General features: G+C 41.2%; 2 protein-coding genes across 5 annotated transcripts; one reads left to right on the top strand and one right to left on the bottom strand.

Moving 5' to 3' along the window:
• The first annotated feature begins 2,426 nt into the window (after positions 1-2,426).
• LOC4343856 (nuclear transcription factor Y subunit B-10-like) lies at positions 2,427-3,418 on the top strand. The gene has a single exon (NM_001422261.1). The coding sequence runs from the start codon at positions 2,502-2,504 to the stop codon at positions 3,174-3,176; it is 675 nt and encodes a 224-aa protein (NP_001409190.1). The 5' UTR covers positions 2,427-2,501; the 3' UTR covers positions 3,177-3,418.
• Positions 3,419-8,021: 4,603 nt separating this feature from the next.
• LOC9271765 (uncharacterized) lies at positions 8,022-15,908 on the bottom strand. 4 transcript variants are annotated; one of them, XM_015792208.2, is made up of 24 exons: positions 15,635-15,908; positions 14,871-15,434; positions 14,620-14,688; positions 14,419-14,541; positions 14,189-14,338; positions 13,981-14,112; positions 13,810-13,889; positions 13,579-13,673; positions 13,231-13,298; positions 12,854-12,996; positions 12,123-12,230; positions 11,944-12,019; positions 11,267-11,403; positions 11,026-11,185; positions 10,765-10,944; positions 10,570-10,686; positions 10,150-10,305; positions 9,466-9,636; positions 9,254-9,366; positions 9,053-9,176; positions 8,789-8,884; positions 8,644-8,706; positions 8,384-8,546; positions 8,022-8,247 (listed from the first exon to the last, which is right to left on the bottom strand). In XM_015792208.2, exons 1-23 carry the CDS (start codon positions 15,791-15,793, stop codon positions 8,481-8,483), a joined length of 3,150 nt encoding a protein of 1,049 aa, XP_015647694.1. In that variant the 5' UTR covers positions 15,794-15,908; the 3' UTR covers positions 8,022-8,247; positions 8,384-8,480. The 4 variants fall into 4 exon arrangements, with proteins under 4 accessions (XP_015647694.1, XP_015647696.1, XP_015647698.1 ...); XM_015792210.2 differs by having other exon boundaries at positions 10,150-10,275; XM_015792212.2 differs by having other exon boundaries at positions 11,267-11,370.
• Positions 15,909-16,132: the final 224 nt, after the last annotated feature.

The following is a 16,132-nucleotide window of genomic DNA, read 5'->3' as shown; positions in this document are numbered from 1 at the left end:
CTGTAGCTTAATAACAACAATTAACATGTGCATGAGCTTCGAAATGGCACTGTAATCTACAGAGAAAGAAACACCGTCAGAGATCTTGAACTCGAAGATTAAGAGCAAAGATGGCGACAATTAACGAATAGAACAGTGTCAGTTTCACATCCCAATCAGCTCCTATATGTATCGATCAAGGACAGGCCATTGTTAAGTGTAACCCCTATACACAAGGCAGGCATCTCTTAATCCCTTTTCTTCTCATTAACTAGGTAGATCATGGGCATCAGCATCACTGCAATAATGTCACCTTTTGCTTCATGACATATTCAGTTAATGTAAAGCCACAAATTTCAGCAATTTATGCATCCATGTTTTTCATATGCAAAGAAAACAAAAAACTCTATTGAGGATCTGGCACCTTCCTTATCTAAGAAAACAACCAGACAGAGTTCAAGTCTGATGAAGTCCATTATCTAAAAAATTCTGATGAAGTTGCACAATGTTGTAGGTATAAATGCCATGTCATGTAGGTCTAGTGGAGCAAGCACCTTAAAAGAGGAGTTTAAAAAAGATCAGAGAGTATATATTACTTAATTTTTTTCTACAACTAGATAAGAAAAATTTTCTCAAAAAAATAAAACTAGATACTACTTAAAAAAAAAAGGCATTACAAAAGAGAGGGCACTTGGGAACTTGACTCGATGCCACTTGTCAGTAGTACTTATGCGAGCCAAGGCCTTCACCAGCGGTATGAGCCGGCTGCTAGCTCATACGCGCTCGGCACAGTGCCGGCCACTGCCTGGGCGAGCATGCCTGTGAGAGGGCACCGCCTTGGTGAGCGTGCGAGTTAGCGCTTGAAGAAGAGCTAGCGCATCCTGTTCATCGCTTAAAAACCTCTATGAGCTAGCTAAGAGCTGCCCATTGGAGACAGCCTAATTGACCTTGTGCTTTGGCAACGTGATTTCTGCTTTCGCATCACTCGAGAAGGCTTCTTTTCAGAGTGGTTGGTAGTTAGTGGCGAAAGGCCAAGGTTATTATTTTTGGATCTAAGGTTTGCTTAATTAGTGGCCTAAGACGACCCGGCTGACGTGTGAAGGGCTCGGATGGAGACATGCTGAATTCGCCAATATCTGAAGATAGTGAACCTTGTTGGCTGATTGCGCTGTCCATGTGCTTAACTTAGTGTCACCCATCACAATTTTTTACTCCTATCTAGACCCAGTGATGTTATATCTACCGATGTGGCTGTTTACGGATCAGGATGCTCTGCAGTCGACTGCACCGCATGTCAATAATAAAAGCGCGGTGCAGTCGACTGCAGAGGATCTTAATCCATTGCTTTTAACATATATATTTTAAAAAATTATCGATGATCAGATTTAATATAAGAATTCCATACTTCTATTAAATATATAAGTGATGACTAAACATGGTTTTTTTGGGACATAATGTATTTATTCAACATCTGAAATTGTCTAGGAGGGACTTAGGTCACGTTATTATTGGACGTATCATGTATAATTGTTTGTAGAGATGAATCAAATATTATATGCCAGAGACCTAAAGTAACTTCAAGAAATCTAAAACAATGATGACGCGGAAAGCTTGTGAAGAAATCGTAGTTTGAGAATGGTAGTTATCTAAAAGTTGATAAACTTAGAAGAACCGGAGAAAAAGAATGAAATCGTCCAAAAGTCTTTTGAATTTTCATCTATAATTAAATTAAGAAAACAATATGGAACGTTTACCATTTTTTGATTAGGAGTAAATAGCAAATGTACACTATTATTGCCTTAGCAAAATGTTCATTGAAAACTATAATACATTATCCCCTTCGTCCCATTTTAAGTGTGGTTATGGATTTCTATATTTAACGTTTGACTGTTTATTTTATTTGAAATTTCTTTATGATTAGTATTTTTATACATGATTTTTTAATTTTTTTAAAATAAAACGATGGTTAAATGTTGAACACGGTAGGAGTACTAACTAACATAAGGTCATCTCATATAAGATTTTTTTTCTGACAAGAAAAAAAAAGAAACAAATGCCATGGAGAATAATCACATTAAACCAATATAAATTCCCTTCCTTAATTTTGATTGAGATGTGACTGGAAAGGTGTGTCAGTGCAGGCACCAAAACACGACAACCATCTCCTTCCTCACACCAAAACAAAACCGGGCCAAGACGGCTCCATGACCTTAATTTACCTATATAAACCCAGGCCACGTCAGCACCCCCGCCCCACCACGTAGGCCATCCAACGTGGCTAACGGACGGCCGCGACGTCGCCAGCGTGGCACGGATCGCCCGCGCCGCCCCCCCCCCCCCCCCCCCCCCCGGCCCACACCGCTTATCGACAAAAACAAACGGCCTCGCTTCTGCCACGTCGCTCTCCCCGATGCGTTCTTATCCCCACGATTCATCCCACTGCATCCCCCGCGCCCTCCTCTCCTCTTCGTCTTCCTCCTCGCTTCGCTTCGACTGCTTCGATCGAGGAGATCGAGGTTGCGATGCCGGATTCGGACAACGAGTCAGGGGGGCCGAGCAACGCGGGGGAGTACGCGTCGGCGAGGGAGCAGGACAGGTTCCTGCCGATCGCGAACGTGAGCAGGATCATGAAGAGGGCGCTCCCGGCGAACGCCAAGATCAGCAAGGACGCCAAGGAGACGGTGCAGGAGTGCGTCTCGGAGTTCATCTCCTTCATCACCGGCGAGGCCTCCGACAAGTGCCAGCGGGAGAAGCGCAAGACCATCAACGGCGACGACCTCCTCTGGGCGATGACCACGCTCGGCTTCGAGGACTACATCGACCCGCTCAAGCTCTACCTCCACAAGTTCCGCGAGCTCGAGGGCGAGAAGGCCATCGGCGCCGCCGGCAGCGGCGGCGGTGGCGCCGCCTCCTCCGGCGGCTCCGGCTCCGGCTCCGGCTCGCACCACCACCAGGATGCTTCCCGGAACAATGGCGGATACGGCATGTACGGCGGCGGCGGCGGCATGATCATGATGATGGGACAGCCTATGTACGGCTCGCCGCCGGCGTCGTCAGCTGGGTACGCGCAGCCGCCGCCGCCCCACCACCACCACCACCAGATGGTGATGGGAGGGAAAGGTGCGTATGGCCATGGCGGCGGCGGCGGCGGCGGGCCCTCCCCGTCGTCGGGATACGGCCGGCAAGACAGGCTATGAGCTTGCTTTCTTGGTTGGTGTTTTGGTAATTAATTAATCAGAGGACATGTCGGGTTAATTAATCTTAATCTCTGTTTTTTCACTCTTTTTTTTTACCTTTCTTTCTCTCTCTTTTATCTTTCCTTTTCTCAATGTGCTAAAATGAGTCAATTATATGGCTAAATTCTCTACTAATTCGCTTCCATTGACTTCTTCTTAAATTCTCCTAATAATGATCCCATGGTTCATTTGTTTGGGCTGCTAAGATGATTAAACAAGCTTAATTAGTTAATTTGGGTGACTTTTCTTGATGGTGCAGTTTATTTTGGCATGGTACTGATGAGTAGGTATCCATGATGTTCTGTGGTGACCAAACAGACGATGGATGCTTTTTTTTTCTCCATCATTATTTCTCCCAATTTTGTTTTTTTGCTTGGTTATAATTGATATTAGTAGAATGCTTGATTGGTGCTATATATATGCTGTTTTGGATTCCTCTGGAATTCAGAGTGTCGGCTGTGTGATCTCAGGTGTCGGCACAGATAACCTTTGGAAAATGAATAAATAAATTTTACTACCTAGTACTATCTTCTACTGCTAATATACAGTATTAGTGACTAGTGAGAGCATAAAATAAAATATCCAGAGAGGCTAGAGGCTACCTGCATGCACATCCTTAATGCGCAAGCAATGACATGACATCCAAATTGCTGATCTGTGATCAGTCACCACCTGACCCTCTACATATACTTTATGCAGTGCTAACATAAAAGTTTAATGCTGCTTAATTAAGCACTTATATATATAATTCTCAAGCTAGGTGTCACCATGCAGTATGTTTTCTTTGCTTTTCTTGTTGCTGTATATCCTCCCTGTCATAGCATGGCATGAATCAGCTTATCAGCAAGTAAGTATAGAGTAGTAAGTAGTTAGTTGCACTTAGCTTTCATCAGTCACAGACAAGTAGGCAGCAGGAAAGGGCCAGGCAAAAAGGCAGGGAGGATAAGGATGGATGAAGCCTGAATTGAGTGAGCACTAGTGTGTGTGATATGTGTACTGTGGAAGTTTCTTCCACTGGGCTTTTGGGGGCAGGGTCAAGTGAGGCTGGATTCCATTGGCCAGGGAAAGATCTCCCCGGTCTAATTGGATGACAGGTACAGTACCTGTATGTAATAGTGCTTGCTTGCTTGTACTGGCAGCATCTGGGGCTTGTTTTGAGTCAGATCTGAGCAAGGGCTTCTACCTATGGACGAAAACGGTCGGAAACAATATTATTTTTTTTCGAGAAGTCCGAAACGGTCAAGAAATATATGTATTTATGAATTTTACTATTTAGTGTTGATTTCAACGCAACATTGATAGAAGTTAGAAAAACTAAATTTTAGAAACTGTAATAGTCGATAAAAATATTATTATTGTATTATTTACAGGAAAGGTATCGGTACGGTCGGGAAATTTTCATAATGTTTTCACCCCTACCTTTACCTGACTGCCACCACCTACCTATATCTTGATGTTGCTCTTGCAAGAGCAATTTTCGCTTGCCCACCTTTTTTTTGAATCTGGACATGTGCATATTTGTAATTATAATTAAAATTCTTTGTATTTAGAGGTAGAAGAAGTACAAAGCAAAGGAAAAATCCGAGACTTTCTACAACTACAAGCAAGCATGCTTGAGTTGATCCAGGGAGAAAATTAAGAGAAGTGATATACATATATACTTGAACAATTTCTTGCAAACAAAGATCTTGACAGTTCGATTTAGTTAGTTGAAAGTGTAATAAAGAAAATCAGGATTTTACTTACAGTGTGTGATACATCAACATCTAAAACATTTGCAAATTTTCTTTGTACACGTATATCTTTTCCCCCGAAAATTAAGGGGGTTGCGGTTTACCATAAGAAAAATAAATGGACAGGTCAACCACTATATATATGAACAGTACACGGCAGACCATTTTGATGGCGACGACGACGTCGATCGATATCATTTTCAGCCTTCTGTAACAGTGTAATTTGACGAGATATTCAAGAGAGGACTAGCTAGCTAGATAACTGCATCGATCATCAGCAGTGGCAGATGCTAGTAGCAAAGGAGCACAACAAAGTAAGTACTATAGATCAGTGGCCGGTGCCTTTGAGTTGGTTGACCACTGCACGGCCTCGATCCAGCGCAGAAAAACACCAGCTGCTCCGGTGCTATATAGCAGCCTGGTGCTAGCTAGTGCTCAATTCATCCAGCCAACGATAACGTTAGCTTGCACGTAATGGAACACCGGAGGAAATTCTCCACCAACCGACTGTCGTTTCGCAAAAGTAGTACCATCTCCGATTCTAAACAATTCTCGTAATCGTCGACCCCTTGCCAATTGATTCTGACTTGTTTTATCGAGAGCAGAGGCGAATTGTGCAAAGGCTTGTAACTCGGAAAATGCTACGTGATGATATCCCGTTTGAACGTGATACCTCAGAAATATTGTCCAATATTTGGGTATCAGCCGATACCTATCAAGTATCAGCGATACCTCAGACGTATTATCCCGTCTGAACGGGGTATATTGGCCGATATCTCAGAGGTATTATACTGTCCTAACGGTATACCGTCATGTAGTATTTTTCTAAACTGAGGAATGCTAACTTTATTTTTTTTTAAAAAAAAATCTATCGGTGTCATATTGATATTGTCCCTAAATAACTAGTAGATTAGTACATACGGAAAATTCCCAATCAACCAAGAACTACTTTTATAGACATGATGCCGTTTTCACTCGTTTTTATCTTCTAGTGTATTTAAGTTTGATCATCATATTTTGACTTGATGCAAAGACCAAGGATAACAAATGTACATATATATCATCTCCCAGGTCAACGGTCCAGCATGCATGCATGACGATCGCGGCAGAACCAACTATCTTGTAGTCAACTATAAATGCTATTAATTTCGCATGCATATGCAACAGGCTTCTGCGCGCGGAGTGCTCCCATTTCGCGTGCGAATTGAAACGGCCAGCACGTCGGACGAGATCGATCGAGATGCAACGGCTTGCCGACTACGAATGTAACGTTCAAATTTGAAAATTCGGTTTTTTGAAATATGATGATGGAACTAGCTAGAATGGAGGGAGTATTAGCTTGCAGTTGTGTGATTGCATCTAGCTAGGTAGCGCCAGCGGTCGTATCACTCGATCACGGCCTGGGTGGTGGACGAAGCATATAATACTCGATCGCATACGGCAAAATGGGCAGCGCACCACATCGATCGATCGATCAAATCAAATGAAATGCTCGGTGCATATGCAGTGGTTGCACGAACAATATGCAAAATGATCGAATGCGTATGTGGAGAGCTAGCTAGGCCAGCCAAACTTGGATGGATGCATGCAAATGCAAATGCAACGGATACGTCTGGGTGGCTGCATTCATGCATCCATATTATCAGTGGCCGACCGATGATATTTACTCGACCGAACTAAAACACGTCGCGCCTCGATCGATGGAGGTCAACGAACGAAGAACCGCGAAAAGCTGCATGCAAATTAAGGTAGTGGCATATGCCATCGAGCTTCCCTTAGGGTGCGTTTGGATCCAAGAGCCTAGCCTGTCCTGGCAAGGCCGGTCGTTTGGAATCAGAAAAAATTCCTAGTTCCCTGTAGCCAGGAACCCAAGGAAGAAACAAAAAGGAAAAACCAGAGGAGGTGCATCGCATCGTCACGCGTCACACACGGGTCGTATATGTATCGCGTATCGCATCCATGGACAATGCGGAGATGAGTAGTACCACATCGACGATTCAAGCAGGGAGGGGCACACTACAAGAGGCCGTGTGGTTACACGGTACCACTCATATCTTTTTCGGCCTTTTCACTAAGATCAAATGTAGTACTCCTCCTTTTAATTAAAAGTCTAAGACCTATTTCATTTGTTGGTTTTTCCAAAAGTCTAAGTCCTATCTGTAGTCACTGTGCTATATTAAATTTTTTATCGGAAACCAAGAAGTCATTTTAGTATTTATTGTTTGCATGTTCATTGGTTTTATCACATGATGAATGAGTTAACTACACTTGGTTTTGGTGAAAAATAAATAGGATTTAGACTTTTAGAAAGAGGGAGCATATGTTCTTATCGGTACATGTGAGCTACTCCCTCCGTCTAAAAAAACCTAACCTATAATAGGTTAGGTTTTTTTTAAGACGGAGAGAGCATATGCTTACTTCGGTTTTTTTTTTTTGAGAGGGAGCGTCCTCTAGTGTCATTTAAGCATTGCGCTACAGCCTAAGCGTGGTGCACCCCAACTAAAACAATTCTCTTAACATTGTTTGCGATCATAATATATAGAAATCTGGCCTCTATACATACAGCCAAATATTACCTAAACTTGAAGCCTCGTAATTGAGGAATACAACAAAACAAAAATGAAAGGTAGTAAACTAAGAATACTAAGCTTCAATATTTGTTTTATGTTCATGCTTCAACCTTGCTTTATTTAGTGGTAACCCATTACATCGTCCGTTTACAAACTTTGATGCCAGAACCATCTTGCTATTAAACGGCTAGTATATATTGGGCCTGCCCGATAGGCCTAAATGTGGCGGCAATACAGCCAGCCGCTACCAATCTCTACAGCATCGACAACAGCTGCAGCAGTACGACAACCGAACAGGCCCATTTCTTGCCGGGCACTGCCGTGCAGAAACCACATGAAGCAACAGGTCCACCCGCTCTATGACATGGTTTTTCGCCATCCTTCATTAATCAGCAATCAACGTATTATCCTTCTGAGAAGTTTGAATTTTAGTGCTGTGGTTGGTTAATCTCCTAGATTATAACACCCAGATTTCCCAAAAAGAGATTAAAAGAACCAGATAATAAACATGGAACTTATAAAAACATTGCAACCAACTCTTCAAAGGCTTGTTTAGATTACACGTGATGATGTGGTTCTTGCAGTACCCGCAGCAGAAATTGATGGTTTCTTCCATCTCATCAGAAGGGAAAACTGCAGATATCTTAATCACAGGTTCAAATCTTTCGACATATTTCTTCACAGAAGCTTGGGGATCGCAGGTGGCAGGCAATTTGGGGATCCCATGACCTGGTTCAGGATAAACAGAGGTGGTGGTTACAGGATGGCAACAAAATAAAATATACAATTGAACCAGAAATAATTTATAATTGAATGGGAACTCTGGTTAGAGCTACATTTCCGTATGATAACCAAACAATTCTACCATTTCCAATGGAGAAAGCCTTGTGAAGAAAATATTAATATGGCTCCTGTGTCAACCAAATTCACTCGTCTTCACGAAGACGTCAAAAGTTAAAACCTCATCTCACTCCTTGGTCGGAACCATCTTCTTTTTCAAAATATGATCTTTCATATTCAATTACTCCCTGCACATGAATATATATCTTAGAGCAAGCGAATTTTACGTTGAAAGGTGTAGGATGGAAGATGGTTAGGTAACTTTAGCAAGCACAGATTATTAACCTTCAAAATCAAAATTGCTGCCTCCTTGTCCAAAACCTCATTATATTCACCGCATGTTAGTGTCTGAAAAAAAAGAGAGAAACTTATCATCTTGAAGATGTTTTTTTCCATCAACAGTTGAGTTTAGTACAGCATTGGAACTTACTTGGATACAATTTGGACAGCCGGCTGAACTAGTACAGTTGCATTCTGAAACAAGTTCTAAAGCAGCAAGTAGTAGTTCCCCAAAGAGTGATTTGATCTACACCATTAAATAAATGAAAATCTAGACTTCAACCTTTACCGAATCAACGAACAATATCATCTCATAGTCATAAACGAGATAATATAGTTCAGAGGTAGCATTGCTGGTAAATATTTACAACCGCGCTAGGTTCCTGGGTATGCTACACATCATCAAACATTTTACCTGCAATGCTATGCCGATACCACCAGGGTGTTTATCGTATAACAGAATTCTGTCTGGAATACCACGGGTTTCATGAGGATTTGCACATTCTGTTCCTAGGTCAGAAGCATTACACGTCATATGCCTGCACAAATGTATGCACATTCAACTATCTGCATTAATGATTATTTATTATGATGCAGCTAAAACTGAAAAACCTACAGAGGCACTATGTTCAGCAGAGCATGTGAAGCAGCATGCGAGCCACCTCGAAACTGTAGTTTCCTTTCCTCGACATTAGTTTTCACCGAGTGCGGGATTCGCACCCAAACAGCCTAGTTAGGCATCGCAGAAGAAAAATGAGGGTATCAATCATGGACGGCAATGCACCATGATATTGATAAGGTTCACACAAATATATTTTAGATACAAACCTGGGAATTGAAGGAATATGGAGGCAGGTTAAGCTCTATGCTATCAGATATTTTGTTGTTTGATTTCCATATGCGATAAAAACCAAACCATTTAGTAGTCACTTTGCAATCATTTGCTTGGGCGGTTGTCTTCACCCCGTTAGTTTTACACATACTTGGTGGAAGATGAGCCTTCAAGATGTATTAGAGTAGAAGAGATCATTGGTAATTAAATATCAGCATGGAAATCACTCATGCACATGTCAGGCAAGGAAAGTTTCTTGACTAAATGATGGTAAAACATTTTAGTAGACCTATTACTGTGGTAGGAGTACCATAAACATTTGTCCTATCCTGTTTCATTAGTTCAAGAGAGTATGGGCTTCTAAAAAATGTAGGGAAAACGTACAACAAAGATGAAAAAATAGGCTGAATAAAACTAGATTGAGTTAAAACAACTCAAAAAACAGTTTTAAAAAGTCAAAATAAGCATGGCATGGAAAAGAAGATGTTAGTGCTAAGACAGACTAGATGAATAATCCTCAGATTTAATGAGCAGGATAAGGCCTAGAAAATCAGGATAGAAGAGATTTAAACAAAAAAATGGTGCTAATAATAAAATTTGGCAGGGATTAATATTATAATGATAGACGATTATAAGCAGAATGTATATGAGGCTAATGCACAATCCTTTTGAATACTTACAAACTCTCCTCCAAGGACATTGATGTCTGTGTAGTCTCGTGTTTTTGTGTAATACTTCAAATCAGCTTTCCTACAGAATGCTGTCCTTGATGACAAATCAAGTTCCTCAACTAAGTAATTGACACCCTGATGCATGTATACAGCTCCATCATACACCTAAGAATGAAGAAAATGCTTAAAAAATTCAGATAGCAAGTTACCAATATGAAAACACACAGTGGCAGATGCAGTCTATAATTAGTATATCAATTAGGTAACAATACAGTATATAGTGCTTATGAGTTCATAAATTTTATGACTTTCTTCAACAAACTCATAAATTTATCTATCTCTTTACGGGCATTAGAGTATGTTCAAAGATCCAACAAGTATGACAGTTCATCACACGTTTGAGTTGAGGAACAGTTTAGAACATGGTACCTGGAAAAAGGCCTTACTTTCCTCAATTTCTTCCAGTAACCGGTTATTTAACTTGTCTATTACTCTGTATTTGTCATGCTCAATTGCCCGTATGCTCACCGCCTGTGAAGGTCTTTTCTGCAGAAAACCAAAATACTTCTTGCATAATAACCAAAAGAGTTGTATTGTAAAGATAACAAATAAAAAGGAACAAACCTCAGGTCCAACATAACTCCACATGCTTGATGAGAAAGGTCCAGAGGGATTGTTTATGAGACAGCCTTTGTCTTTCAGGGCCATCATTACACTGTTCAGGCTAGAACAAAAGTAATCCGCATCATATTGCACACACAATGGATGTTCATAAGCAGCACAAGCAAGATGCTGTTCCAAAAGCTGTAATAAATGTTCAAATTAAGAAGGAAGCTTTTAGATCCTTATGCATTTAAATTTACCAACAAAATCTGATGTACAAACCTTCTGATTATGTGAATCGACTTGGCAATGCTCAATTGGCTTGCCAAATAGTTTATGTGGGAATTTCATGAAATACTGATCTAAAGGGCCCTCAAAGGCAACATAAATGGCTAATGATTGTTTTGCTCTTCTTCCAGATCTTCCAGCTTGCTGCCACAGGCTAAAATTAAATTGTTTCTATGACTTAGTAGGGCTTCAGACAGAAATATAGGATCCATTGGAGAGACCACCTCTCACTTACCTAGCAATACTCCCAGGAAATCCAAGATGCAATGTTGCATCGATATGGCCAACATCAATCCCTAGTTCAAGAGCATTGGTGGCAGCAACACCAAGAAGTTTTCCCTGAAAAAGGTTGGCCTCAATTTTTCTCCTGTCCTGAAATAATTTGTTTTCAAATGAACAGGAACAAAACAGTCAACACATGAAGAACCGTAAAATGTTCAGATTCAGCAAGCAAATATCAGAAGGTAGAATTTTCTCAATTTATCAGAAAATGAGTCAGTTTCTGGCTAGTACACAACTTTATTTTGTGGGAAGCGCTTCAATGCACCACCCCTCACATAACAAACAGCATACTCTTCAAGAGGACAAAACGAAAGCTTGATTTGCATATGTACACTGTAACATTAGTAACAGAAGTTCTTAGTTCTTTTTAAGTAGAGAAGGTAGTAACATTACCATCTTTGATATGTCTACAGCATTCAGATGATATATATTCTACTAGATGGAATTTAGAAGAAAACAAAAGCTGGTAATATACATTGCAGTTTGTGTGAATCCATACAGTTCGAGAGCACCGATGAAATTCTAAATGAGGTCATATTTTATCAAACCAAAATTCATTCTAAGAAACAATAAAAAATTTGATAAGTACAATGAAAGAAGACATTAGGTGAGACAGAACAGAATACTGACCTCAGCAATGTAGCCTGCACGATATACACAGATAGTATCTACCAATTCTTTGGCAGTCTCTTGAAGAATTTCACGCCTACAATACAAAATGACATATGAAGAAATAAGTGAATACAAGTAATGTAAAACAAGAAAAAACAACACAAAAATGAATAGCAGAGAAGAAAATGGGTTCTTACGTGTATGCTAGAACAAGCTCACAGAGCTTCCTTGTTTTACAGAATGCAATGCAGCGAAGCCCGTGCTGAACCATCTCAGATAATAGATAAGAAACCTCAACTATTGGACTAATACACGAAATACAAATTATTAGTGTATCTTTACACATAGTAGTTATAAGAAAATTATGAATATAGAAACAAACACTGCTGTACTGGCATGCCATAAGAAACAAAATGCTGAAGTGTTAAACTGCAATAACTAACACATTTACATGCCACTACAGAACAATTATATGTTTACAATTTTTGGCTTAAAAATTAAACATCGTCCCTTTGTACTGTGATGAACTCATAACTTTTGCTTTCAAGTCCACAACAATTACTGTATCTCATCAAATAAAAGGATCCGTTGTTGAGTGTTGGAAATTAACATGCCACTCAAGGATCACAGGACAGTACAGAGATGAAGTTGGCAAAGCAGTATGGCCCCTGGCCCAAAATTTTCAAATTCAGGTTGGCAAAGAAGTATTCTCTATCTTGACTATCAAATCATCCTGCCAAGAAACTATTTAATAGGACAACTTCTTAGAATTCCTGCATCGATGGCCAGTGAACAAATTTGCGTATATCTGAAAGACAACAGTTATTGAGCTATAATAAAATCATCTGGAACTTTGCAAATTTGAAAAGTAAAAATACAATGAAAATAAATAAGTAGCTTAATTCAAGGGAAAAGAAAGTGTCAATACCTTGAGCGTCTAGTTAATAAGCTATCTTTTGAACTCCCCTCCTTCGTCATATGTAGCGGGGGATTCCACAAGAGGAAGTATTTAAAACCACAAGGACTTCCATCATTCTCGATCAGCTCTACATTATCCAGTTTGGCTAGCTCCTGTGATTAACAGAATTTTGCAAAAGGAAAAATGCTTGTTGTTCGGCCAATATTCTCGAAAGAGTATGTGCACGAAAACATAAGCAACAGTGATAATAATATTTCTCTTCAGAAAAAAGAAACACATTTGGAGGATAGCTTGTGCTTTAGAGCAGTAGTTAACAACAGCTGGTTTTTTTTTTCTTGTGTGCAACCATTTTTTCTAAGCTAACATAAAGAGAAGATCAAGCCTACCATCACATGCTCACGCGGGTTTGCTGAAGTAGCCGTACAAAATATGAAAGTAGGATGACTGCCATAAACTGCAAATCGAACAAGCAAATGCTTTTAAGAATTATATGTTAATTTGCATCAGTAGATCATACTTCTTATATTCCATAAATTTGCCAAGATATAACTCAGAAGTTAGAAATTGCAGGGATTACTAGATTTTAGGTAGCTGATGATTGGTAATTGAGAAGAAAACTGAAGTAACACTAACACATTTGCAAAAACAAGAAAATTCACAGTTATGGTATATAGCATATATAAGCATCATGTCAACTAACAATTAAAAGAACTGGTTCAACATGGTATACATACTGTTTGAACAAATGCGCTTCAATCTTCTAAGAATAAGTGCAGTATGGCAGCCAAATGCTCCCTTGTATGAATGTGCTTCATCAATGACAATATACCTGAGTATAGTATTGCAGAAATGGAAACTCTTTATGGAGATAATAAGCATTCATCTAAAAGTTAAAAGATAATTGACCACAGATGATGAAATTAGCTATCAAGAAAACAAAACTACAAAAGGCCAATAAGTTCCACCTGAGATTGGACAAAATCCTTTGGAATTGACCATGGCATGGCAAAATTGACATGTGCAGCATATCTGGATTGGTAATTAACTGAGAAGGAGGTAGATGGTGAGTTCAAATGCACTTTTTAAAAAAGAAACGAACTGTTTATAATTATATATCTTCAGAAGCACATGTTTACCAGACGGGCATTATCTCTGATCCACGTACGGTCTTCTCTAGGAGTATCACCATCATATATGTTAACATCAATATCAGTGTGAAGTGCATTCTTCATCTCGAGTAAACTCCTTAGCTGATCTTGAGCTAGAGCCTGCAAAGCAACAAACAGATGAATTTCTGCCCGATTTCAGACAATCAAGCCTAAAACAGAAAGTTCCTGTCTAGACCTTTGTTGGAAATATATACAAAGCACATGCCATCAGGTTTTGACAGAGAGATTCAAGGACTGGAATGTTATAGCACAGAGACTTTCCACTAGATGTTGATGTTGCAATGGCAACATGCCTTCCAGCAATGGAAGAGTGTATAGCTCGAGACTGCAATCAAGTAAATGATCAACATAATCGGTGAGCTTCTACAACTGAATGCACCAAATAGATGGCACACCCTATAATACCTGGTGGCTGTACAACCTAGATACTCCAATACTTTTTAATGCTTCCCTCGTAGCCTCTGAAAGATGATTAGGAAGTTCTGCAAAAGATGCCGCTCGACATGGTATCTCTTCAATATGTACAATCTGAAAATATAATCCCAACAACATAAATACTATGGTTTTACTGGCCTTGTTAGTTCCAGAAGTTCATTGAGTGAATACCTGTCCCTCCTTTCCAAGTCCTTGTTTCAGATGGTCAACCATTTCAGCAGGCCCTAAATGGCACGTGCCCTGCAATTTTCATCGTATTACTCAAAGCAATCTAACAAACAAACATGTAATATATGTTGTGGTTAATGCCTCCTCCCTCAAGGAACAGTGCAACACAAAGGCTGCAATTTGGATTTCTTCTATGAATGTGAAAGTCAAAAAGTGAAATTGGCAGGGGAATATATAACGGCAGAGTGACCTACATGGCAAGATGTTGCAGCAGATCTGGCAATGCTACTTTTCTTATCTATGCTAGGCTGGCCAGCAGCACTGTTCGCTCCAGAGGTAGGCATTTCGTTGAATGCATTTCCATTTTCCTTACATGGCTTCCTCCTTTTATTTGAATTCCCAGTAGGTAACCTTTGATCTGTTGACACATCCTCTACAGAATTCCCAGAACAAGGGATAGTGCTTTGGGCACAAAAGTTTTTGGATGCAGAATCATCCTGTGGGCTGCTAGAGATCGATGAAAGATCATCCATAATTTCTTGCCAAGCTGAATTAGCCCCACTCGAAAAATATCTGGACGCCGTTTCAGCATGTGGGCTGCTTGGGATTGATGAGAGGTTATCCGTAATGCCTCTCCGAGCTGAATTCGCCCCAGTTGACACTTGCGATGATCTTGGTGATTCAGTAATCTGCCCTTGTTCTGCCATTGCCACCGGAGAACACTGCTGCGACTTCCTTGCGAATGGAACAAGGACAATAAATTCCCCCTCACCAACAGCAAGAGTGCCAATCTCGGCCTCCACGCGCAATTTGGTGCCCTTCATCACGAGAACACTAGTGGTTAGCACATTTCGGAGCTCCATTACTATGAACATAAATGGTGAAACCACCCTAAACCCTATCGAAACCCCTCAATGCCGCGAGCGTGAAGCGAGACGAAACACACGGCATCCCGCAGGCCGCATCCATCCACCAGCACGATCAAGCTCGCACGCAAAGGAGAAGCGAGCGGGCGTACCTTGAGGAAGAGGTGGAAGCTGGGGGAGACCTGCGCGGGAGGGAAGGAGCTCCGGAGCGCGGCCTTGAGATCCCGCACGGAGGCGGCGGCGGCGAGCGCGACGACGGTGGACCGCCCGTCGAGGGCCCGGACATGGAGCTCCCTCTCCCCCTCCGCCATCGGGGGCTCCGCTCCGCTCCGGGAGCGCCCGGACCGCCGCCGCCGCAGTTGGGGAACCGGAACCCTCACCGGCGTTGGGCTTTGGCGCGGGGAGGAGGACGGCGGCGGTTGCGTCGCGTGAGTTCCCCGTGCGAAACGGGCTGAAACCGAAGCATGATACGGGCCGGTTAGGCTGGCTAACCTAAATGGGCCGAGATCGAGGCCCATCAAAACGATCCGAAGTCCTAACTTGGTGTGTTTGGTTGGGTGGATGAGTCTGAATGGGAGATGATCTGCTCAATTTTGTGTGATGTTTGGTAGGGTTGGTAATTTCTCCGTTGAGGCCGGGATCCGGTGGGG

This window comes from Oryza sativa, chromosome 7 (assembly GCF_034140825.1).
Source record: "Oryza sativa Japonica Group chromosome 7, ASM3414082v1".
In the NCBI taxonomy this organism is placed as follows: Eukaryota; Viridiplantae; Streptophyta; class Magnoliopsida; order Poales; family Poaceae; genus Oryza; species Oryza sativa.
The sequence above is the reverse complement of the archived record's forward strand: the minus strand, read 5'-3'. Positions and strand labels throughout refer to the sequence as shown.